This window comes from Hemitrygon akajei, unplaced genomic scaffold (genome assembly GCF_048418815.1).
Source record: "Hemitrygon akajei unplaced genomic scaffold, sHemAka1.3 Scf000069, whole genome shotgun sequence".
Taxonomy (NCBI): domain Eukaryota; kingdom Metazoa; phylum Chordata; class Chondrichthyes; order Myliobatiformes; family Dasyatidae; genus Hemitrygon; species Hemitrygon akajei.
This window is the reverse complement of record NW_027331955.1, coordinates 183,224-209,976: the sequence shown is the minus strand read 5'-3', so window position 1 is coordinate 209,976 and position 26,753 is coordinate 183,224. Positions and strand designations below refer to the sequence as shown.

Genomic DNA, 26,753 nt, shown 5'->3' with positions numbered 1-26,753 from the left:
TCCAAGCTCTCAGTTCATCACCTTTGTTCCTGATACTTTTTGCATTGAAGTACACTCACTTAAGCCCTTCTACCTTTACACCCTTTATTCTGCTTCTCTTTCCTCAAAATGTTTTTAAATGTTAGATCTGGCTTTACTACGTGAACTATGCTTGCAGTTCTCGCATGACCTTTATCCTTCTCCACCTCACTATCTGCCCTAATACTCTGGCTCCCCTCCCCCTGCAAATCTAGTTCAAACCTCCGGAACAGCCCTAGCCAACCTTCCTGCAAGGATATTAGTCCCCTTCCAGTTCAGTTGCAACCCGTCTCGTCTGAACAGGTCCCACCTTCCCTGGAACGAGGCCCAATTGTCCAGAAACATGAAGCCGTCCCTCCTACACCAGCTCCTTAGCCACGTATTTAGCTTCATTATCTCCTTATTTCTAGCCTCACTAGCACGTGGCACTGGTAGAAATCCTGAGATTACAACCCTGGAGGTCCTGTCCTTCAACTTTGCACCTAACTCCCTAAACTCTCCTTGCAGGACCTCCTCCTTCTTCCCATCCATGTTATTGCTTAGTCCATTTTTGATCTTTACAGAGAGAGAGAGAGAGAGAGAGAGAGAGAGAGAGAGAGAGAGAGAGAGAGAGAGAGAGAGAGAGAGAGAGAGAGAGAGAGAGAGAGAGAGAGAGAGAGAGAGAGAGAGAGAGAGAGAGAGAGAGAGAGAGAGAGAGAGAGAGAGAGAGAGCTCATGCAGAGAAAACAGAAAACACAACGATGGCCACCCTGAACGAGAGGCCGTGAGAAATCTGGATCTCACTGCCTTGTCTGAACGGGTGAAAGATGGATCTACTCAGACAGATGGAGCAGTGTCCCGAAGGTGCGATTACTCGGTTTAACCTTTTTTGTCTGCAAGGACACAACAGGTGGAAGGGTCGCTTCCCGCGCCCTGGAATGATGTAAAACAATTGTAGACACCGACTATCGATCCAGGTGAAGTTTGGACCCGATGCGGGACTGGGTGACGAAGGTAAAGTTTACGGGATAAACCTCAATGGATGAGTGCAGCCTCAGTATCACCACCCCATCACGCTCCCAGGACCAGGGCAAGAGGGGCTGAGCGGCGGCTCATCTCATTCGGTATGTTGTGAAGGTCCCACAACACAGACCGACCCGGGCAGGTTCTGTCCAGCAAGCGCAGAGAGGCCGCCAGATCGGGGCAGTTAACTGGGTGCATTACCTTACATCAGACGTCCACACTCGGGACCAGCCTCAGTACTCACCGATGAGAACTTGTTTTCACGCCGGGATAGTGAACTCTCCCCCGGATTCCCGATTCTGGCGGTGATGGTCGTCCCCTAATCCGGATCCTACAGACGATCCGCCGCCGCCGCCGACCCGCTTCAACACAGAACTGAAGGGAAGTCAGGACTGTAATTTATGTCATCAGAGCTGGGGGCGGAGCCTCGGAAACAGGGCAGATCTGCGGTAAAATGGGAGCAGGAAAAGGACTCACGTGACTTACACATTCATGTACGTCCATGAAATTGTGCAAAATTTTGCAATTTCCGCCGTCAGCTGAGATTCTAACAACAAAACTTTCTTAAGAATATGCGAATATATCACAGGTCTTGTAGCTATGTTTAGATCGTGACGAGATTTGAAGGATTATTCTAAAGTGGACTGTTCCTTTAAACTAGAGAGAGAGGGAGCGAACAGCTTGTGTACTAATTCAGCAGCAGGGAGACAGAACGTCTGTGAGTTGCCTTGGAAACTGAAAGGCGGAGCTATATGACGGACAGCTCGTGTTCAGCACTTGGAGATATATACAAGGTCGTTGACTTTTTAATTAGACACACACCAGAGACACACAAGACACACCACAGGAGACACACACCAGAGACACACAAGACACACCACAGGAGACACACACCAGAGACACACAAGACACACCACAGGAGACACACGACCCCTGAGGCAAGGAGGACACTGGTGAGCTTTGTGTGCCCACGACAAGGGTGGGGTTTTTTCTCACAGTGAGGACAGAGGGGTGACCGGTGCGGAGATATCGGTGTGTTTAACCCTGGTCTGGGGTTGATAACTCCACCACAGAAGACGGCATCCCCTTTTCTGTGGTCACAAGTTGGTGACTTTTAAATAACTTTCGGGAGCAGGAGGAGGACGTGAGGATCGACATCGGCATTGGAAGACAAACCAACACTCTAACTCTCTCTCTCCAACTCTACTCAAACCAAATTCCAGAACTGAACTGATTACTTACCATCCCACCGTGAGACTGTATCACCCAATCACCTGAGCTGGGGAAGCTTATTTACTCACCTATATATGTGCATAAACTCTGCTAAAATGTTTACTTTATCTCGTTTTATATTACTTTATTCACGTAGTTACTAATAAAATAGAATTTATAACGGCAGACACAGACTCCGTGTGTGCCCATTTCTGCTGGCTCTTTAACCCGTTACGAGGTACTTAACAGGCGTACAAACCCAAAGGCAGTATTCCAAGTTCGGGCTCAACGACCTCTTCAATACCTGATGCCTCCCGTCTGAGGTGTCTGACTTTGTCTGACTCGGTGGAAAAGGAATGCAGTCTTTTTCAGCCAGATGGACATGGTTCAGTGAATAAAGGGTTAACCTAGGTGCCAGTGGAAATTGAGGATTCTCAGTTATTTGTGTTGGACGGTGTTCTAAAAGTTGGTGATGAGTTGAAAGTTGGTGATGTGAATCTTATTGGAAATATGGAGAAAGGTGCTGTTTCTGGATTTTTGAATAAAGAACTTGGGAGGTTTGGACTGGTTTCGCGACCTTTGACCCTGCTTGCAGGACAATGGCCTGTAAAATATGTGAAACTCTGTTGAATTTTGTTTTCGCAGTAGGAAGTAAACACATTCAAGGTTGTGGAGTTGTTTTTCACGATTGTAATGCGGAGAGAAAGGATTGTTTTGGTTTTGAGAGACCACCTGACTGGGTTGCTATAGAGACGAGTAAAGCAGAAAGTCGAAGGAACAGAATGGATGGGTTGTTTGGGAATGTTCATAATGTAAACGTGGTCTTCGTAAGCTTAGTAATGGTACTGGGTTTGGTAAATATTAGGTTGGCACCTATCCAGGGTGAAGTTTATTCAGCAGTACAGCTAACAAGCAAGCTTGTGTCTGACGACACACGCACAGATACTGATGTGAACCTCACATGCGCAGTGACCCGAAGCATGTCTAAAAATCAGCTGCTGCTTTAAAGGAGATAGCTCTCACAGAAGTGTAGGTTCAGAGAGAGAGGAGTCAGTAGAATATTATCTTAGGGATGGGGTGTCACTGAGGAAGTGGAGATCCCCTACTGTGCCTGCAAGTGAGGATTGTGACATTGAACATCAAGTTGTGGTCCCGGAAGTTTACAGGGCTGAGATTTTAAACATGGATCATAGTATGTCTTTAGGTGGACACTTTGGAGTGAGGAAGACAGTAAACAGCATTAGGAAGGAATTCTACTGGCCTAATTTAAGGAAGCATGTTGTGAACTTTTGCAGGACTTGCCATACCTGTCAGGGTGCAGGAAAACCTAATCAGGTGATCCCAGCGTCACCACTTACACCAATAACTGCTTTTGGTGAACCTTTTTCTGGGATCATAGTGGATTGTGTTGACCCATTGCCAAGGACTGCAGCTGGTTATGAGGATTTGTTAACCATCATGTGTGCGATGTCTAGGTTCCATGAAGCGGTGCCTCTCCGGAACATCAAGGCCAAGACCGTGGTAAAATCACTTATCAAATTTTTTCACACTGATATGTCTACCTAAAGAAATCCAATCTGAAGTAACGTTACTTCAAAAACATTCCGGGGGTTGGTTAAAGAATTGAGAGATAAGCACATTGTGTCACCATCGACCCTACTCAGACAGCAATGGTCAGATCAGAATGTGTGTAGGTGCGTGCTGAGTTATGTTTAGGAATTCAGAGACAGACTTAACAAGGCTTGTGACCTTGTGAATCAGAATTTACAACACTCCCAGATAAACATGAAACAGGGCTATGACAGAAGACCGAGGGAGCAGAGATATCGTTCTGGAGAAAGGGTCCTGATCATGTTCCCTCTCCTTACCAACCCCCTGCTAGCGAGATTTAGTGAACCATGTGAAATAATTAAGAAAATTGATTCTTTAAATTATGTTATTAGAACTCCTGACCAATGAAAGGCTACGCAGATCGTCCACGTAAATATCATCAAGGGTTATCATGACCCAGACCCTGCACCAGTGAGTACCGTTATAACAACGGAGGAGATTGTGGTGTCTGGTACTGGGATACCAGAGCTCCGCGTAGTTTCCACAAGACTCAGAACTTCTGATGTTTTGAAAAATCTTGATGGAAAGACTCAGCATTTGCAGTCAAAGCAACGTAAACAACTGAAGAGTTTAATTACCAAGTATAAAGATTTATTCCCTGACATTCCAAGGCCCTGTACGGCTGTGGTGCATGACGTAATTGTAGATGAAGTTAATCCGATTAAGCAGCACCCTTACAGAATGAACCAAGACAAAAATAAAATGGTTAAACAAGGAATTGAATATATGTTAACAGCCGGCATAATTATGCCATCCACTTCAGACTGGGCGTTACCGTGCGTGATTGTCCCTACGTCGGATGGGAGTATGAGATTCTGTACTGATTACAGGAAAGTTAATGCAGTAACTAAGGCAGATGCTTATCCCATTCCAAGAGCGGATGACTGTATTGACAGAGTGGGGAAGGCTAAATACCTTACGAAGATTGACCAGTTGAAATGTTACTGGTGTGTTCCATTAACTGAAAGGGCGAAAGAAATATCTGTATTTGTGACACCATCTGGATTGTATGAGTACAATGTTTTACCGTGTGGGATGAAAATTGCTCCAGGGATGATGCAAAGGATGATGAATTCAGTGATTCAGGATTTAAAGAATACAGTGATTTATATTGATGACTTGGCTGTATGGAATAACACCTGGGAGGAGCATATCTCAGCAGTAGAGAAACTGTTTGAAAGGCTGTCAAAGGGAAATCGCACTGTAAACCTCGCTGAAAGTGAATTTGGCCGCGCCACTGTCACGTATCTTGGATATGTAATAGGCCAGGGCCAGCTGACACCTATGCAGGCCAAGGTTCAGACTATTCCTGAGGTTCCCGTTCCGACAGGCAGGAAAGCGTTATGAAGGATTTTAGGAATGGTTGGGTATTACCGTAAGTTTTGTAAGAACTTCGCAGACATTGCTCTCCCTCTAACGAAACTCCTAGGGAAGAGTGAAAGATTTGTGTGGAATGACCTCTGCCAAGAGGCATTTGACCTCCTGAAAACCATTCTGTGTTGTCACCCTGTACTGAAAGCACCTGATTTCACTAAACCATTTCCAATGGCGGTAGACGCTCTTGGTGAAGCTGCTGGGGCGGTATTGTTGCAAAAGTGCAGGTCGGTGGGACTAGGTGAGAGTCAGTGTTCGGCACGGTCTAGAAGGGCCGCGATGGCCTGTTTCCGTGCTGTAGTTGTTATATGGTTAAAGCATGATGATGAAATTGAACATCCCGTAGTTCATTTCTCAAAGAAATTTAATGTGCATCAGGAAAATTACTCCACTGTTGAAAAAGAGTTGCTAGCGCTCATGTTAGCATTGCAATGCTTCGATGTCTACATATGTCCTGCGCGGAAACCACATGTGGTTTACACGGACCATAATTCATTCGTGTTTCTGTGTAAAATGAAGGATAAGAATAGAAGGTTGCTTAACTGGAGTCTGATCTTGTAAGAGTATGACATGTAAGTAAAACACGTGAAAGGCACTGACAGTGATACAGCAGATTGTTTGACTAGATGCGAAGTTAAAGTTTGTAATGCTTTGCTGTTACCTAATAATTACACATGTATTGCTTTAAGCTGCATAATCGATAGTTAAGACGCAAATTTTGCTGTTTCATCAAAATTCTTCCTGACAGAAGAGAGGTGTGACGAGACCTGAAGGATTATTCTAAAGTGGACTTTTCCTTTAAACGAGAGAGAGAGAGAGAGAGAGAGAGAGAGAGAGAGAGAGAGAGAGAGAGAGAGAGAGAGAGAGAGAACAGTTTGTGCGCTATTTCAGCAGCAGGGAGAAAGTCTATGAGTTGCCTTGGACAACGAAAGGCGGAGTTATGTGATGGAGAGCTGGTGTTCAGCACTTGGAGATATATGCCAGGTCAGTCGACTTTTTACTCAGACACACGGGACACACAGGAGACACACGACGCCAGAGGAAAGAAGGACACTGGTGAGCTTTGAGGGCCCACGACGAGGGTGGGGCTTTTGCTCACAGTGTGGACAGAGGAGTGACCGGTGGAACGCTATCGGTGTGTTAAACCCTGGCCGGGGTTGATAGCGTTACGGTGGAAATGGTCGCCTTTCTGTGGCCACAAGATGTTGACTTTAAATAAGTTTCGAAATAAAGGAGGACGGCGTGGAGAACTGGCATTGGCATTGAAGGACAAACCAACACTAATCCCAGAGACCTGTGCCAGTACCAAAATAATGCCACCATCTCGCTATCTCCCCAGCCTCGTGTCACCCCAAACTAACCCCAATGCCCCGTTCAGTCCCAGCTTATTCTCCACAGTCCTGAGTCAGTCCTCAAACCAACCCGCTGCCCTGCTCTCTCCCCACACCCGCGTGTCAGTCCCCAATCGCATCCCCTTACCGCGATCTCTCCCCCGAACCTATGTCAGTCCCCGAATTAATCACACTGCCCAGCTCTGTCCCCGCACCCGCCTGTCAGTCCCCAAACAAATCCCGTTACCACGATCTCTCCCTACGAACCTATGTCAGTCCCCGAACTGACGACACTGTCCTGCTATCTCTCCACAGGACCGAAATTTCCAAATTAATGAATTAGCTAAATGGAATTACGATGGTTTAGGCTGGAATCTCAGAGCTAAAACTGGGAATGGATGTACCCTGGAAAATGCACAACAGAAATGAGGAGGTACTTTAGGCAGCACATACATACGGTTCTGGGTAGGTGAATCCACTATGTTTGACAGAGATGTTCATCTAGTTAAGAGAAAGAATTAAACTAACCAGGTTTAGAAAGCTAGGATCGGACACGGCTGTAGAGTTGCAAGGCAGCCAGGGACGAACTGAAGAATGGAATGAGGAGAACTTGAAACCTCTACAGAAGGCCTACAGCGGGATTAATGAAAATCCCGCGACATTCTAGATGTGTGCGAAGAAGTGGATGAGTAGAGTGAGAGTAGGACCGGTCTGGGATAATGATGAAAGATACGACTGGAGTTGGTGGAGGTGGGACAGGTCCTTAATGAGGACTTCACTTCAATTTTCACCAGTGAGAGATCCTGGCGTTTGTGAGGAACCGTCAAACGGGCTTACGTGCGACAACTGGACGAGGTTAGAAAAGAGGATGCACAGGAACGATTGAAAAACATTCGGATAGATAAGTCCTCTTGTGAAGTTGCGAGAAACCCCAGGTTACTGTGGGAAGCGGAGGAAGAGATTGCTGCGCCCTTGGCGATTACCTTTGCGTTATCACTGCCGCACATGCACTATCAGGGGATTGGAGATGGAAATATTATCTCTTTGCTCGGGAAAGGGAGTAAAGATACCATTGTATATCATAGCCCAGTGCATCCTACTTCAGTGACGGGCAAATTATTGGAGAACATTCCAAGAAACCTAATTTGCAAGGTTTGGGAGAACTTGATTTCGGAGAATCAGAATGGCTTTGGGAGAGGCAGGTCATAGCTCACTGCCTGGTTCAATTCGGTGAGGATGTAACAAAACACATTGGTAAAGGTAGAAAACTTTATCTGGTATAAATAGATCTTAATAAGGCATTTGAAACGGTTAAACATGGTAGGACCGTTCATAGCGTCAGAAGGCTTGTTATCCAGGGAGAGTTGGCTGGTGGATTCAGGACTGACGCCCACAGAAGGCAGACTGTAGTTGTAGATCAAGCGTTTTCTCCCTGGATGTCGGTAACCAGTGGTGTCCTGCACGGATCAGTTTCAGACCCCCGGCTTTTGGGTTTTTATGAATGATTTTAGAAGGTTGTCACCGATTTCAACAGGACAGTGACAGGACGCAGAGCAGCCCTGAGAAATTACAGATGGAGCTCAATCCGAATGTTACGAGGTGTTTCTCTTTGGGAGAATACATTTGAAGGCAGAGGTACTACTTGCTCGAATCCACCGACGGCCGCACATTAGTGCGAGTTCCACAATGGAAACAGAGTGGTGAGACTCTCTCCAATAAGCCGAGGGTGGCTCACCGGTACGAGAACCACAATCGGCACGGAGCGGTGCACTGCAGGAGCAGAAGGAAGTGTGATTGACAGGCGAGCTTGAACACATCCGCTGTTCTGTACATACTCATAGTGACGATTGTTTTATGAAAACAGTTGAGTGAACTCGGCCTTTTATCCTAGGAGCGACGGAGGATGAGATGTGAGCTGATTCAGGTGTATAAGGTAATGAGAGGCATTGATCGTGTGGATAACCATATATAACCATATAACAATCACAGCACGGAAACAGGCCATTCCGGCGCTCCTAGCCCGTGCCGAACTCTTAATCTCACCTAGTCCCACCTACCCGCACTCAGCCCATAACCCTCCACTCCTTTCCTGTCCATATACCTATCCAATTTTACCTTAAATGACACAACTGAACTGGCCTCTACTACTTCTACAGGAAGCTCATTCCACACAGCTATCACTCTCTGAGTAAAGAAATACCCCCTCGTGTTTCCCTGAAACTTTTGCCCCCTAACTCTCAAATCATGTCCTCTCGTTTGAATCTCCCCTACTCTCAATGGAAACAGCCTATTCACGTCAACTCTATCTATCCCTCTCAACATTTTAAATACCTCGATCAAATCCCCCCTCAACCTTCTACGCTCCAATGAATAGAGACCTAACTTGTTCAACCTTTCTCTGTAACTTAAGTGCTGAAACCCAGGTAACATCCTAGTAAATCGTCTCTGCACTCTCTCTAATTTAATGATATTTTTCCTATAATTCGGTGACCAGAACTGTACACAATATTCCAAATTTGGCCTTACCAATGCCTTGTACAATTTTAACATTACATCCCAACTTCTGTACTCAATGCTCTGATTTATAAAGGCCAGCGTTCCAAAAGCCTTCTTCACCACCCTATCTACATGAGACTCCACCTTCAGGGAACTATGCACAGTTATTCCTAGATCTCTCTGTTCCACTGCATTCCTCAATGCCCTACCATTTACCCTGTATGTTCTATTTGGATTATTCCTGCCAAAATGTAGAACCTCACACTTCTCAGCATTAAACTCCATCTGCTAACGTTCAGCCCATTCTTATAACCGGCATAAATCTCCCTGCAAGCTTTGAAAACCCACCTCATTATCCACAACACCTCCTACCTTAGTATCATCAACATACTTACTAATCCAATTTACCACCCCATCATCCAGATCATTTATGTATATTACAAACAACATTGGGTCCAAAACAGATCCCTGAGGCACCCCGCTAGTCACCGGCCTCCATCCCGATAAACAATTATCCATCACTACTCTCTGGCATCTCCCATCTAGCCACTGTTGAATCCATTTTATTACTCCAGCATTAATACCTAACGACTGAACCTTCTTAACTAACCTTCCATGTGGAACTTTGTCAAAGGCCTTGCTGAAGTCCATATAGACTACATCCACTGCCTTACCCTCGTCAACATTCCTCGTAACTACTTCAAAAAATTCAATAAGTTTTGTCAAACATGACCTTCCACGCACAAATCCATGCTGGCTACTCCTAATCAGATCCTGTCTATCCAGATAATTATAAATACTATCTCTAAGAATACTTTCCATTAATTTACCCACCACTGATGTCAAACTGACAGGTCTATAATTGCCAGGCTTACTTCTAGAACCCTTTTTAAACAATGGAACCACATGAGCAATACGCCAATCCTCCGGCACAATCCCCGTTTCTAATGACATCTGAAAGATCTCCGTCAGAGCTCCTGCTATCTCTACACAAACTTCCCTCAAGGTCCTGGGGAATATCCGGTCAGGACCTGGAGATTTATCCACTTTTAAATTTCTTAAAAGCGCCAGTACTTCCACCTCTTTAATTGTCATAGGTTCCATAACTTCCTTACTTGTTACCCACACCTTACACCATTCAATATCCTTCTCCTTAATGAATACCGAAGAGAAGAAATCGTTCAAAATCTCTCCCATCTCCCTCGGCTCCACACATAGCTGACCACCCTGATTCTCTAAGGGACCAATTTTATCCCTCACTATCCTCTTGCTTTTAATATAACTGTAGAAGCCTTTCGGATTTACTTCCACCTTATTTGCCAAACCAAACTCGTAACTTCTTTTAGCTTTTCTAATCTCTTTCTTAAGTTTCCTTTTACATTCTTTATATTCCTCGAGCAATTCCTTTACTCCATGCTGCCTATATCTATTGTAGACATCCCTCTTTTTTCGAACCAAGTTTCAAGGCTTTTTCCCAGGGCTGAAATGGCTGACGCAAGAGGACACAGGTTTAAGGTGCTTGGGTGTATGTACAGAGATGTCAGGGGTATGTGTTTTTACGCAGAGAGTGGCGAGTGCGTGGAATGGGCTGCCAACAACGGTGGTGGAGGCGGATACGATAGGGTCTTTTAAGATACTTTTGCATAGGTACATCGAGCTTTGAAAAATGGAGAGCTATGGGTAAACCTAGTAATTTCTAAGGTAGGGACATGTTCGGCACAACGTTGTGGGCCGAAGAGCCTATATTGTGTTGTAGGTTTTCTATGTTTGTATGAAAGACAATATACCGGAAAGCAGATCAGGAGAAAAACAGACAACTTCGTGGCAATTAATATCCTGAAAACCTGCGGAATGTTCACAGATTTTACCTGTTACTTTTGTTCAAACATAGAATGGATGACAAAATACTGGTAGAATTGTAGCTGGTTTGAGCATATCTTTAAAGTTAAATAGAATGCATCGCACGTCACGGGTATGTGGTGGTCAGGTCATTCACTGGCAGAGGTCAGGTTCCTGCCAAACCGCCCATGTGTGCGCTGGAAAACATTGTTCTTCAAACTGTCCTCAGCCCTCGCTAATTTCCCAGGACACGTTCCCTTTTTGATCACAGGCCTCTGGAATATCGCTGTCGATCTTTTGAATTATTTGGAGGAATAGAAGTGCAGTGTTATTGTAATACATGTCAGCTGGCATTGTCAATTCCATCACTCACACCGCCCGGAATGACGGAATGAACGAAAGAAAAGAATGAACGGATGTTCCCCTTTAATAAAGAAGTGTTCTCCAGTTCACCCGCCAGAACAAACTCCTTCCCTCAATTTCAGAAGCGAATGTGCACGGTCAAATATTACAAAATAAATCGACTTCAATATGCATGCCGACTTTAAAAGTAACACAGATACAAAAAACGTCCTATTTAAATAGCTGAAGCCATGTATCATGGAAATTAACATGGAAAATTCACATCATATTTTGTTTTAAAGTAAATAGATTGCAATATCCCTTGAGGAGTAAAATTAATGACACAGGGACATTGAGTAAAAATAGTTTAACGTTATTATTTTTGCAGTTGGTTTACACTAATGTCCCTGACGTGATCGCCACGCTAATTGCCTCAGTGGAATTGCTCTCTCCTCAATAAAAGTCTGCTAAACCGATCACCAGTCCATCTGAGCAGCTGAAACGCTCCGTACAACTGAACGCTGCTTCTGACGGAATATGGGATATGCGGCGATTTACTACATCGCGGCCATTTTCTATCCCACACTTGTAGCGGTTGGTGTCCCCGGTAAGATGCCGGAGCTGGTTACTTTATGTATGGTGCCGTCGTTACTCTGCTGCGGTATCCGCACTGTTACTGAGCACAGTTTCTACCGTCGTCTGAAACGTGTTTCCGGAATGGAGGATTCAGGCATCTAATGGTTTTATTTCCATTTTCCGTACTTCGATCGAAGTGTTTTCTTCTTCTGTCAATTATGTTGGTGCCGACATTGCCACAGTTTCATAATTTAACCATCCTAGGCTTTCTTAAGTGATGCTGGTCTCTGCTTTTCTAGGTCCGAGTCTCTATCAGTGCAGACTCTTCGACCATATAACAACGTGGGAGTTTATTTAAATGAAGGTCCAGTATATTTCCAACATGTAAGACTGTTCTTCCGTGAGTCAGTAAAGGAGCACTCGTGCTTTATATCTCCATGATGCCACGTTGTCACCGCTACAAACAATCCCTTCAGCTATTTCGCCTCTAATAATGGAAATGGTGTTGTTTACAGGAGCGATCGACTGCTCACCGGTACGTGAGTCGTGGAACTCGGATGCCTCGCTCGAAACTGTGGGAATGTCGCCAATCCACTGACACTCACATCCGTCACTGTCCTCCAGCCGGAGTGCAGCGACCGAGACCGCACACACTGGATTCCCGCTTTCCACTTCCAAACAGACCATAACCTGCATAGCATCGGTAGAATGGGGGCATTCAGGGAGCTGATCAAATTTCTATTTTGTTTCCAAATTTCTTGCAGTTAATTTAACGGCGATTGTGATCCTTTCTCGAGGAAAATGCGGACTCTCCAAATGCATCACCCGTTACCTGGTTGGAATGGCAGCAGCGGATCTAATGGTGGTTATCGTTGTTGCTTTAGTGGAACAAACCAACAATATCCACATGTATTCCAGAACCCTGCTCATCACTCCTGTATGCGCACTGACACTTGTATTTCGGGTTGTAACGAGGGACTGTTCTGTCTGGTTCACGGTCAGTTTTACCTTCGATCGCTTCATCGCAATATGTTGCCGAAAGCTGCGGGAGAGATACTGCACGACAGAACAGCAACGCTGGTGATCGTGACCGTTGTTATAGTGAGCTGCGGGAAATGTGCCCCCTTTTACTTTGCCATTGAACCTTACGTCATCATTGATAACATGCCCTGGCGTTGCGCCCTTACATATAAGTACGCTACTTCACCCGTGTGGAGAGGATACGCATTACTGGACCGTATTTTAACGCCATTGATACCAATAGGCTTAATCCTGGTGTTTAACGGGTTAACCGTAAGGCATATCGTTGTGGCAAATAGAGTCCGCAGAAGGCTTCGGCACAGCAGCGACAATCAGAAAGATGCCGAGGTGGAAAAACGCAGAAAATCGATGATTTTGTTGTTTTCTATATCAGTTAATTTCATATTATTTTCGATGCCCTCTGTAGCCTATTCTCTGAAATGGCAAGCGCAAAACTATTATTACCAGGACAGATATTTGAGTTCCCCGGTATACATCCTACAGCAATTTGGGTTCATGTTTCAAATGCTCAGCATGTGCACCAATACTTGTATCTATACACTAACACAGAGGAAATTCAGAGAGGAGCTGAGGAATGGAATGAAGTATGTGTTTACTTTAAATGGCCATCTGTCTAGATAATGCCCGTGTCTACTGACGATTCAGCGGAGTTTTCAAATAAAGCCGTTTTATAGTGAACAGGCTTGGCAAATATGTCATTAATTCAAACAATCTTATGCCTGGGGTTCCGGAAAATGCAGAATTGGCGGAGTATTGCTGACTTCATACAGTTCAGGTAGGTAGCAATACAAACGTTCAATGCTACTGGCGTGATTGTTATACTTGTTGAAGTATTTTCCAAACTATCACAGACACTCGACTGTCACAAGGGCAGGGATGGCTTCAGGAATTTCCGGGGTTTAGATGTTTCAAAATGGGCAGGTTCGGGTAACAAAGTGGAAAGTGAGTGCGATGGGAAACCAGGGATAGTATCGCAGCTGCAGATACGGACGGCAGCAGTGAGACAAACAGAGGTATGTGATCAGCTCACTTGGACTATTCTATACAGCAGCCCCTCTAACAAAAGAAAAAAAACTGCAACGGGAACAGTGAGGAACCGATCAGGAAGCGGGACATGGACATTTGTCATGTTATTGGCACGGGTAACTTAAACTTCCATAATATTCTTTGGAAACTCCCTAAGGAAAAATGTTTCGTTATAGCATAATTTCTCAGTTGTGACCAGGAAGGATTAATGTCACTATAAGAAGACAGGTGGTCTAGCGAACAATTCGTACCGGATCTAATATTAGAAAAGGAAACGGATCAGGTGACAGATCTTTCCGCGGCTCAGCACTACAGAACAACAGGGCACAACTCCCCTCCATTTACCTTGATCAGGGAGCATGGGATCTATTTAATTGGGGATCAGCGAATTATGGTGCGACCTGACAGCAACTTGGGAAGGTAAATTGGGAAATGATGCACTCAGGGAAATGCGCAACAAATATGAGGGGATTTTATTGGGAGTACTGACATAGGGTTCAGTATAGGCTTGTCTCCCTGAAGCAGGGAAAGGATGATAGCGTAAAGTAACTCTGGGTGACAAGAAAGTTGGAACAACTCTTCAAGAGGAAGAAAGAACGATAGTAAAAAATTAGGAAGAAAGAATCAGGTAAGGCTATAACGGGTCAAAATGTAGAAAGGAAAAAATAAACAATCGAGTTAGAAGAGGTAGAAGGGGACTTGAGAAGTTTTTTGCGAATTGCACTGTGAAGAACAGGCGGAGACTGGAGAGAGTCTGGGCAGATCAGAGGACAACTTGTGTCTGGAGTCCCAAAAGGCAGTGCAGCTCCTCACTGAATACATTGATGAATGTGAACACAGCGTAAAACGGCAGACGCTCAGAAAGAGGATTCGGGGGAAACTTCGAAAACATTATGATAGATGATTCCCCGGTGCCAGAAGGGATATAGTCCAGGTAATTTGGGAAAGCGAGAGAAGATATTAGTGAGCTTTTGGACAGAATCTTTGTGTCTTCGCTGGCCACGAAAGTAGAACTGGATGACTTGGGGAGGGGGAATATTATTCATTTGTTAACGAAAGATAATAGGGATACTTCTTGGAATTACAGACCAGGGAGCCTTACATCAGTAGTGGGTAAACTACTGGAGAGGATTATTGAAGAAGGAAATTATGAATATTTAGAGAAATGTTGTCTGGCTACGGAGAGACAACATGGCATGTTGTCCTCTATGAGCCAGATTGAATTATTTGGAAAAAAAATGAAAATAATACCAACAGATGACGCAGGACAGTCGATGTGGGGGCATTAATTCTGGTCAGATGTTGGATCAGTTCCCCATAGTGGACTCATTCAGAAAGTCAGAGGCATGGGATCGAAGGAAACCTGGTTGCGTTGCTTCAGATTTGGCTTCCTAACAGAATGTAGATCATGTAGTAGATAGGGTGACTTCCTGCTGGAAGACAGCGGACAACCGTGTTCCGCACGGAGGGTCGAAATTGTGGTACAAGTTACAACTCTATTTTGGACTCTGCAGTTACAGTGTTCCGCGAAACAGGGCTGAGTGAAATAACCGATTTAACTTGACCACCCAGCAACAGCTGGAAAGTTAATGGAATTAGGGGTGACGATGTAAGCAAATCGCTGAACTATTGACGGCACCGGCACGTTATCTTAACTATCCCGTCATTTACATATTACAGTAACGATGCTAATTTATGGAAATAAGGCCGAAGACGTAAACAGATCGCTCAGCTATTGACTGAACCGCCACGTTATCTAATCTGACCCGTCATTTACATATTACAGGGCAGATGCTACAATGACTTCAAAGCAATCATTTACAGTGGAGCCCTACAACTTAAAAACAGCATTTCAAAGTGTTCAGCAGGTTTTAATAACTAGCCTTCCAAAATTCCAATTCCAAATTCCCAGTTCAAGTACGCATCAATTTATCCTAATGCAAATTTACCTCTGAATCGTGGTTTTATCATATCGAGTGTAGATACGCTCATATTTCGATCTATTTAACCCTGAATCCACATGGCCGGTGTGGAATCCGTGTCTCCCTCTGAAATCAATAATAAATGAAACACACAAAACTACACAAACTAAAAACGCAGCGAAGGCAAAGCAAATATTCGGGCTGACACTTGCCTTCCTTCAAAACCATCGCAGGCTATTGGAGAATACAGAATAAGCAACTTCCAAAGCTTCCATCCATGATCATCTCACATCTGCGCTTCCATCTTCTCATGCTGTAACCATCCATTAACTCAGTCTCCATGCTTCAGTGTGTGCAAGGACAGAGGAATCGAACAGTATCAACGACTTTCTAGATTGGTCGGTGCTGTGAGACACTGAAGCTCTAACCCAGATATCCAGTGAGATACCCAGAGGAAACCACTGCACAGAAACAGGGTCTTCAGCCCGTCCGGTCAGTGAGGAATTATTTAAACTGCCTACTGCCATCGACCTCACCCGGACCGTGGCCATTCATATACCAGTACCTATCCAGTCATCTCTTAAACGTTCACATCGGAATCTCAATAACCATTTACGTAGGCAGCACTGTCTACACTTTGGAGTCCATCTGGGTGAAGAAGCTTCCCCTCCTATTTTCCTTAAACATTTCACATTTCACCCTTCACCCATGATCTCTAGTTGTATTCTCGCCCAACATCAGTGGAGAAAGCCCGCTTGCATTTATACTCTCTATACGCGTCTTAATGTTGTATACCTCTATCTTAATCTCCCCTCAGTCTTCCACCCGCTCGGGAATAAAGTGCTAACATACCTAATCGTTCCTTTTAATTCAAAACATCCTGTCCCGGCAATAGCCTTGTAACTTTGTTCTGTATTCGTTCAAACGTATTTATTTCTGCCCTGTTGGTAGTTGAGCAAAAACACAACATTATTCCAAATTAGGCCTCAATAATTTTTTAAGCAGCATCGACATAACAGCCCAAATCCTGTACTCAGTACTTTCGTCTATGAGGGCCAATGTACGAAAAGCTTTCTAACTGCGCCACAACTTCCATTGAATATGGACCTGCATTCCCAGATTCATTTGTTCTGTCGTACTCCTCAGTGCCCTGTTTCTCAGTGTGTCAGATCAACCCTGGCTGGTCTTCCCAAAGTGCAACATCTGACACTTGTGTATGTGTTACATGCGTCCCGCCATTTTTCAGCCCGTTGTTCAAATTGGTCCAGATCCCGCTTAATGCTCCGTTAGTCTTCCTCACTGAGGAGAAAGAGACTGGGGAATGTAAAGAGACGGTGGCGAGAATCTGAGAAGGACGGGAGGGAGAGAGACGCAGCCGAGATTTTAGGAGAGGAGAAACGGCAGTGGGGGAGAGAAACTGAGCGAGACCGGGTGGGGCGGGGTAGAGGGAGAGACCGAGGGCTTAGAGAAAGACCAGGGGGAGGGAGACCGGGGAACTCGAGAGATCTGGAGTGAGAACAGAAATTTGTGATGTGGAAAAATCAATGTGAGGAGGAAGATTGGAAGAGAACTCGGAAAGGGAGAGCCCAAGACAGCGGTGGGGGGTGTAAGATATGAGTGAAAGCGGGTAGGGAGAGAAATTGGCCGGGGGGAAGGTGGGTTGGGGAGACTGCTGGATACAGAGAGACGCGAAATTAAAATACTTGGGAGGGAAATAGACACTATGGGTTGAGAGAGAGACTGGGATTAGGTCGGAAAGTGTGAGTCAGAGAATACTGTCCATAAATGCACTGAGCGATTAGAGGACTTTTCGTCCTGCAGGGAATTCTGGGATTACAGCGCTTCCATTCTAAAGTCCTTCAGAAACAAGCAACTCGTGTAATCTCGCTGACCTCTCTCACCCCGCCTGCTTAACCACTCTCCTTCCCACACCATATCCTCGATCTCGCTTTCCTAAACTGGTCTTCGCGGTCTTCACCCTTTCTCTCCGTTTCTGTGATCACATCCGGTGGCTCCTGTTACGAACGCCGCAAAGTAATATGATGAAACACACTGAGTCATGTTAGTAACGGGACATTCTGGACAATTTACAAGTGGGTCCTTCTCCCCGGCGCCCCTCTACCCATCTGTCGGCTGTATAACCTGCCCGACCAGAAAGGGAAGCAATGGAGGCTTACCTAAATGACTCTTTCGCGGCGGGCATTATCCGACCCTCATCTTCCCCTGTAGAGGCAGGATTCTTCTTCGTGCGGAAGAAGGACAGCTCCCTGAGCCCCTGCATTGTCTACCGTGGCCTGAACAACATCACCATAAAGAATAAGTCTCCACTGCCCCTTATCACCTCTGCCTTCGAGCCCCTTCACGGAGCCACAATTTTCTCTAAGTTGGACCTGCGGAGTGCCTATCACCTGGTCAGGATAAGGGAGGGAGATGAGTGGGAAAACAGCTTGTAACACCCCTCTTGGTCATTTCGAATACCTGATCATGCCATTCGGCCTCATCAATGCCCCCGCTGTCTTCCAAGCCCTGATAAACTATGTCCTTACGAAATTTATTAACCGTTTCGTTTTCTTTTATTTGGACGACATCTCAATCTTCTCCCGCAGTCTTCAGGAACACACGCACCATGTCCGTCAGGTTCTTCAGAGGCTTTTGGAGAACAAGCTATTCGTTAAGGCAGAGAAGTGCGAGTTTCATGCCCGTTCCGTCAGTTTGCTGGAGTACATCATTGAGGGCGGCCAAGTGAGGGCGGATCCCGAAAAGACCCGGGCGGTGGCCGAGTGGCCAAACCCCACGACGCTTAAGCAACTCCAGCGATTTCTGGGGTTCGCAAACTTCTACCGTCGCTTCATCAGGGATTACAGCCGGGTGGCAGCGCTCCTTACTCGATTCACCTCTCCTGCGACACCTTTAAACTGGACCCCCGAAGCCGTCTCGGCCTTCTCGGAGCTAAAGATGCTTTCACCTCCGCTCCCATCCTGGTCCAACCTGACCCGTCTGGTCAATTCATTGTGGAAGTCGACGCCTCCGACTCTGGGGTGGGAGTGGTCCTCTTTCATCGCTCCAGCCCAGACCAAGAGCTCCATCCCTGCGCCTCCTTCTCTCGCCGCCTAAACCCCGCAGAACGGAACTACGACGTAGGGAACCGGGAGTCACTGGCCGTCAAACTCGCTTTGGAGGAGTGGAGACGCTGACTGGAGGGAACGGAACATCCATTCATCGTCTGGACGGAACACCGGAACCTCGCATACATCCAAACCGCTAAACGCCTGACCTCCCGCCAAGCCATTTGAGCATTACTTTTTGGCCGTTTCAGATTCACACTCGCCTATCGTCCAGGTCCAAGAACGGGAAGCCCGAAGCTCTCTCTCGTCAATCTTCTCCGAGTAGGGCCTTCCGAACCCCGAGACCATCCTTCCACCATCCGGTGTGGTGGCTGCCCTCACCTGGGAGATGGAATCCATAGTCAGCGAGTCGCAACGGACTCATCCTGACCCAGGGAATGGACCCGCCGGTCGTCTCTTCCTGCCCGACGCTGTTCGGTCTCAGGTTCTCCAGTGGGGGCACTTCTCGTTTCGCCTGCCATCCCGGGATCGATCGAACTCTATCCCTTCTGAAGAGACATTTCTGGTGGCCCTTCACGATAGATAGATAGATAGATAGATAGATAGATAGATAGATAGATAGATAGATAGATAGATAGATAGATAGATAGATAGATAGATAGATAGATAGATAGATAGATAGATAGATAGATAGATAGATAGATAGATAGATAGATAGATAGATAGATACTTTATTCATCCCCATGGGGAAATTCAACCTTTTTTCCAATGTCCCATACACTTGGTGTAGCAAAAACTAATTACATACAATACTTAACTCAGTAAGAACTAACTCGAAAAGCATTAATAATAGCTTTAAAAAGTTCTTAAGTCCTGGCAGTTGAATTGTAAAGCCTAATGGCATTGGGGAGTATTGACCTCTTCATCCTGTCTGAGAAGCATTGCATCGATAGTAACCTGTCGCTGAAACTGCTTCTCTGTCTCTGGATGGTGCTATGTAGAGGATGTTCAGGGATTTCCATAATTGACCGTAGCCTACTCAGCGCCCTTCGCTCAGCCACCGATGTTAAACTCTCCAGTACTTTTCCCACGACAGAGCCCGCCTTCCTTACCAGCTTATTAAGACGTGAGGCGTCCCTCTTCTTAATGCTTCCTCCCCAACACGCCACCACAAAGAAGAGGGCGCTCTCCACAACTGACCTATAGAACATCTTCAGCATCTCACTGCAGACATTGAATGATGCCAACCTTCTAAGGAAGTACAGTCGACTCTGTGCCTTCCTGCACAAGGCATCTGTGTTGGCAGTCCAGTCTAGCTTCTCGTCTAACTGTACTCCCAGATACTTGTAGGTCTTAACCTGCTCCACACATTCTCCATTAATGATCACTGGCTCCATATGAGGCCTAGATCTCCTAAAGTCCACCACCATCTCCTTGGTCTTGGTGATATTGAGACGCAGGTAGTTTGAGTTGCACCATATCACAAAGTCCTGTATCAGTTTCCTATACTCCTCCTCCTGTCCATTCCTTACACACCCCACTATGGCCGTGTCATCAGCGAACTTCTGCACATGGCAGGACTCCGAGTTATATTGGAAGTCTGATGTGTACAGGGTGAACAGGACCGGAGAGAGTACGGTTCCCTGCGGCGCTCCTGTGCTGCTGACCACCGTGTCAGACCTACAGTCTCCCAACCGCACATACTGAGGTCTATCTGTCAAGTAGTCCACTATCCAATCCACCATGTGAGAGTCTACTCCCATATCCGTTAGTTTGTGCCTTACGATCTTGGGCTGGATGGTGTTAAAGGCACTAGAGAAGTCAAGGAATGTGATCCTCACAGCACAACTGACCCCATCTAGGTGAGAGAGTGATTTGTGCAGCAAATACGTGATAGCATCCTCCACTCCCACCTTCTCCTTATACGCAAACTGAAGCGGATCCCGGGCGTGCCTGGTTTGTGGCCTCAGATTCTGTATTATCAGCCGCTCCATGGTCTTCATCACGTGCGACGTCAAGGCAACAGGTCTGAAGTCATTCAACTCCTTTGGTTGTGGTTTCTTCGGACCGGGACAATACAGGATGTTTTCCACTGTCTGGGTACTCTTCTCTGATCTAGGCTCATGTTGAAGATGCGTTGTAGTGGTTCTCCCAGCTCAGTCGCACAGACCCTCAGTAATCGTGGGGAAACTCCATCCGGTCCAGCCGCCTTGCTGGTACAGATCTTCCTCAGTTGACCTTCCACCTGTGCAACCGTAATCCTGGGCGTGGGCAAGGTCTCCTGTGAGTGGCTATTTTCCTGTGAGGGAAGTAAGCCTGGTGTGGAGTTCTGCGGTGAGGATGAGATTGTGCTGTCGAACCTATTGAAGAAGTTATTCAGCTGGTTCGCTTTCTCCACATCTCCACTTATGTTTGCCCCCCGCTTTGCACCGCATCTGGTGATGATCTTCATCCCATCCCACACCTCCTTCATGCTTTTTTTCTGCAGCTTTTGTTCTAGCTTCCTCCTATACTGCTCCTTTGCCCCCCTTACCTGTACTCTGAGTTCCTTCTGAACTCTTTTAAGCTCCAACCGATCACCATCTTTAAAGGCCCTCTTCTTCATGTTTATTTTAACCCCAGCTGTTGGAAAACACGTCAGCCTTGTGTGATATTAAATAGTTCGTGTGATGGAGCGAGTATAAATGAATGAGCGTGGAGATTCGTCAGCTCAAAGTTTCTCCAGCCAGATCGCGGACAGCTAGAAGACAGGGTGAATCTCAGACAGCATGCGTGAAACCTTTTACCGTGTGAGGAAGATATGGTACTTGGTCATTGCCGTGATCGGTGTTCCTGGTAAGAACACAAGCAAATTAACATTTTAAGTATTGTGTGCGCGGTCCGTGGACTCGTTCAGTGACCGACAGCGCTGCGATGTCGGAGTGTCAGAGAGTGCGGTGTTCACATTGCGACCAATCTCTGCGTTCGTTCAGAAGTTCCCTTCCTTTTTAATTCATGGCTTCTGCTGGAAGTAAACCGGCAGCTGAAGCGGCCGTAGAGAGGAAGATCGGGTAGATGGATTCATTTTGTAGATTCATAGCAGGCAGTTGTGATTTATCAATGCAAAGCCGCTGTCAAGTAAACCCAGATAATCCAGCGCGCTGGCCACCTTTACGGCTATTTGCTTTTATACCGTTTCATTAGAGCAACGTGCTTTAAATTCAAAATTCAAGGTATTGCGCTCCTATTAAAGAAATACTTGCAAATTTGAAGGGAGCGCGGGAAGCGAACGGACTTTGAAATTCAGGGGAGCGTGGTCGATTTCATTTGTAAGTCAGACTCCGAATATAAGTCAAGTAAGGGCCTGTGTGCGTGTTTTGTGCCAGGGTTTATTACCACGCCCTGTTATCCGTGAAGTGAAGCAGGAGTTAAGAGCAAGCCCAGCGGTGTCCGTTAGGGGTCAGATGGGGTAAGGTGCACGCGATACTCCGTTCTTGTACAATATGCTTCGGAACATTTAGAGTAATGCTGAAGTAATTCGGAGCGGCCCCAAAGGAGACAGATCTTTTGGAGTACCTACACTGTCGTTGATTACATAAGCACTAGCTTATGAAGTGAAAATACTTTAAAGTTCAGCGGGTCAAGCATAAACCTCAAAAACGAAAATTGAAACTTTCTGATCGGATTCGTTGAGAGCGTGTGAAGGAGCCCCGGCCAAGGGTAGTTGCGGATTTTAAAAGAAGCCATCCAAGCGGAGGTGGGGGTGGGGGGGTGGGGGTGCTGTGTGCGGGTGATAAACGGGAGTCAAGAAGGAGATGCAGGCATTGGAACGGTGGAAATGAATTTGCTTTGAACTTTGTGGATGGACAGAGGTGGAGGGAGCGGGACTTCGCTGCACAGTGAGAGTGCCAGGACATAGGTGACAGGAACGCGGTAATCAGCATCGCTGAGAAAGTTGCCGAGGTACCCAGGTTTTCACATTAGTCCAAAACCTGACGGGGGGAGATTTATATTGATTTCTCTCAAGCGTTCTCGGCGATCCGTTGATAACGCCTCCTTCCCAAACCCTGTTCCTTTTCCAGTATCGAGTACCTTCTCCGTTCACCCCGCATACATTCGTGAGAGGGATCTGAGATTCCCGCATTACTCCTTTTAAACCCACAGAAATGAGTTGTCTGCACAGTTTGATTGTTCTCAATTTCCAGCTTGTCTCTGCCCTGAGACCCACTGATCGGTGAGCCAGTAATTCACTCATTCTGTTTGCTGTTCCCCAAGTGAATTTAGTGGCGATTGTGATCCTGTCCCGGGGAAAGTGCGGCCTCTCCACCTGCACCACTCGCTATCTGGTGGCCATGGCAACGGCGGATCTCCTAACCATCATCTTTGATGTCATACTGTGGCGGCTCAGTTATTACTACTTCCCCGGGACTTTCCTGGACATCACCCCCGTGTGCAGTGTGATCGGTGCCCTGGGACAGGCAGCCACTGACTGCTCTGTCTGGTTCACCGTCATGTTTTCATTTGATCGGTTTGTCGCCATCTGTTGTCAGAAGCGGAAAGCGAAGTATTGCACCGGGAAAACTGCGGCTGTGGTTCTGACAACAACCGGCGTCCTGATCTGTGTTAAAAATGTGCCCGACTTCTTCATATATCACTCAGTGAAAGTGATTGACAATATACCCTGGGACTGTATTATAAAGCCGGGCTACTATACGGATCCCGGGTGGGTGGGATATGACTGGTTTGCCACAGTTCTAACGCCATTACTCCCTTTCCTGTTAATACTACTGTTCAACGCTCTGACAGTCAGATATATTTTAGTGAACAGTCGCGTTCGTAAGGGTCTGAGGGGTCTGAACCAGGCGGAGAACCGCAGTGACCCGGAGATGCAGAGCAGGAGGAGGTCTGTGATCTTACTTCTCACCATCTCCGGGAGCTTCATCATCCTGTGGTCGGTGTATGTTGCCGAATTCCTTTATTACATCATTGCCGGGTTGGATCCATATAATTACAACGATTCGGAATACATACTTCAACACGCTGGAATCATGCTGATGATATTAAGTTGCTGCACAAACACGTTTATTTATGGGGTAACTCAGTCCAAGTTCAGAGAGCAGTTCATTAGCGCAGCGAAATACCCGCTCACTTCAATTATTCAACTGATTAATGAACAGAATTTCTAAGATCTTCTCAGAGGCGGTCGCCGTGTTTTCATCTTGTTACTATGGAACTGACGGTCACCATAAACACAATCTCTCACAGTCTGGTACTTAGCACAGTTGCTGTATTTTACACTCCGGGTTTATCAGAGCCGCAGACACCAGTTTCACTCCTGAATCTCCCAGTCCATTCTTTCCGAATCTAAACACAAACAGACAAATTGAAGAACAAAGTGATTCAAACCGTACATCGGAGGGAATTTCTCTCATTCGGATAGTTCAAGAACGTTAAGCACTTCAGTAAATCACTATTCGGAGTTCCCATCACTCTCAATGTCCCTCACTGTCCATATCCAGGTTATTCACCGAATGCAGCAATTTAGTCGGCAAATGTGATTTTGTAAACTCCTCATGTTCTGTCTCATTTCCCGATGGTTACAAAAGTGTTCCTGATGTGAAATGGTCAAAAGGGCAGGCCCACAGTGAGGAAGATTTATGAATGTGGAACTGTCGATGAGAAAAGACTACATCTGAGGAAAAGATAGGGGAAGACAGAACAAGAACGTGGGACGGAAATGCGGACAAGATATTCCACATGAGGATAGGAGATGGGGAAGAGAGATCCCACAGGAGAAACGGGATGGGGAAGAGAGATCCCAAAGCAGGAAGGGGGAAGTGGAAGAGAGACCACAGAGGAGCAAGGGGATGGGGAAAAGAGATCCCGCAGGATGAAGGGGGATGGGGAAGAGCGGTCCCACAGCAGTAAACCGATGGGAGAAGTTAATCCAACAGACCGGATGACGCAGAAACCGATTTTTCTGGAGGGGTGGGTGTGACTTAAGTCCCACAATCGGGAGAGGAGATGCGCGCATGGGTTCTGGGTATCTCGTAGTGAGCACAGTCACACAGGTGGACTGATGGTGATAGTCACACATGGGGAAGGGCAGGAGAGTACAATCTCACAATGCTATTTCTTTCCTTCTCACTGGGACAGTTTGCTGACGGTCTCTTGTCCCTCACCGGGAAGGGAGTGTGAATCTCTGACCCACCTGCTGCAGTCAGTGTCGGTCTGGGTGTCAGTAACAGTGAGAAAGAATATTGTCAATGGAAGTGTCACAGGCAGTGAGAAACACGGTAATTCCTGTGATTTACTACCATTAAACCAATGGCCGTTGTTCACTGATCTGATGAAGTCTCCAACATCCCTTCACAAGGAACCACAGAACCCTCCCGCCTTGGAGATTTACTGATCGATCCCCTGGGCATTTGTCACAATTCTTCTTAATCTGATTTTCTACAGTTTTATCCAAATTCCTTTACATTGAACCAACACAATGGAACGGTTTCACAGTTCAAAGGAAGAGACAAGTCAAGTTACCTCAACTCCTGGCACTTGTGCAGCCCGGGTCCCAGCCGCAGGATTCCTTCACACTGAATGAGGCAGTGTCCCAGGTCGAAATGTTATATTGTATCACAGAGTCCGATGACATGAGACAGGACCGCGCAGTCAATCGGAGTCAGTGTCATTCCACTGAATGAAAGTGTTTCCACAGATCCCAGTGCGGCCTGAGCCAGTCCACGATTCTGAGACTCAAACAGGTAGTGCAATGTGTTCAGGAGGCTCCTTTTACCAGCTTCACTCCTCATGTTTCCACTCCGGCGTTTAACCTCCTCCTTCACCCAGTCAATCACCCGGCAGGGTTAAAAAGTACCAGCAGATTCACCTGGAGTCTGAGTCTTCCGTTATAAACTCTATTTTATTAGTAACTACGTGAATAAAGTGATATAGAAGGAAATAAAGTAAACAGGTTAGCAGAGTTTATATGTGCGCATACCTATCTATATATATATGTGTGTGTGTGTGTGTGTGTGTGTGTGTGTGTGTGTGTGTGTGTGTGTGTGTGTTTGTGTGTGTGTGTGTGTTTGTGTGTGTGAGTGTGTGTGTGTGTGCGTGTGTGTGTGCGTGTGTGTGTGTGTGTGTGTTTGTGTGTGTGTGTGTGCGTGTTTGTGTGTGTGTGTGTGTGCGTGTGTGTGTGTGTGTGTTTGTGTGTGTGTGTGTGTGTTTGTGTGTGTGAGTGTGTGTGTGTGAGTGTGTGTGTGTGTTTGTGTGTGTGTGTGTGTGTGTGTTTGTGTGTGTGAGTGTTTGTGTGTGTGAGTGTGTGTGTGTGTGTGTGTGTGTGTGTGTGTGTGTGTGTGTGTGTGCCCAAGCTTCCCCAGCTCAGGTGATTGGGTGATACAGTCTCACGGTGGGATGGTAAGTAATCAGTTCAGTTCTGGAATTTGGTTTGAGTAGAGTTGGAGAGAGAGAGTTAGAGTGTTGGTTTATCTTCCAGTGCCGATGCCGATCCTCCAAGTCATCCTCCTTGCTTCCGAAACCTATTTAAAAGTCACCAACTTGTGACCACAGAAAAGGGGATGCCATCTTCTGTGGTGGATTTATCAACCCCAGACCAGGGTTAAACACACCGGCCGTACTCACTGGTGCAGGGTCGGGGTCATGATAACGTTTGATCATTTTTACGTGGACGAGCTTGGTAGCCTTTCATCGCTCAGGGGTCCTAATAACATAATTTAAAGGATCAATTTTCTTAATTATTTCATATGGTCCACTAACTCTCGCTTGAAGGGGGTTGGTAAGGAGAGGGAACAGCATCAGGACCCTTTCTTCAGCACGATATTTCTGCTCCCTCGCTCTTCTGTCATACCTCTGTTTCATGTTTATCTGAGAGTGCTGTAAATTCTGCTTCACAAGGTCAC

At 46.2% G+C, this 26,753-nt stretch overlaps 3 protein-coding genes across 4 annotated transcripts in view; 1 reads left to right on the top strand and 2 right to left on the bottom strand.

The window, feature by feature from the left end:
• The window catches only part of LOC140722073 (NACHT, LRR and PYD domains-containing protein 3-like), a 38,935-nt gene extending 37,556 nt beyond the window's left edge, over positions 1-1,379 (bottom strand). Inside the window, exon 1 of the mRNA XM_073036871.1 lies at positions 1,265-1,379. The gene's annotated coding sequence lies outside the window, so the exon portion shown is untranslated. The remainder of the gene's footprint in view (positions 1-1,264) is intronic.
• Positions 1-26,753, bottom strand: part of LOC140722104 (NACHT, LRR and PYD domains-containing protein 3-like) — a 421,136-nt gene that overhangs the window by 386,278 nt on the left and 8,105 nt on the right. The window lies entirely within an intron of this gene.
• On the top strand, positions 14,260-18,904 carry LOC140722075 (uncharacterized). The gene is made up of 2 exons (XM_073036872.1): positions 14,260-14,288; positions 18,397-18,904. The coding sequence occupies exons 1-2, from the start codon at positions 14,260-14,262 to the stop codon at positions 18,902-18,904; spliced, it is 537 nt and encodes a 178-aa protein (XP_072892973.1).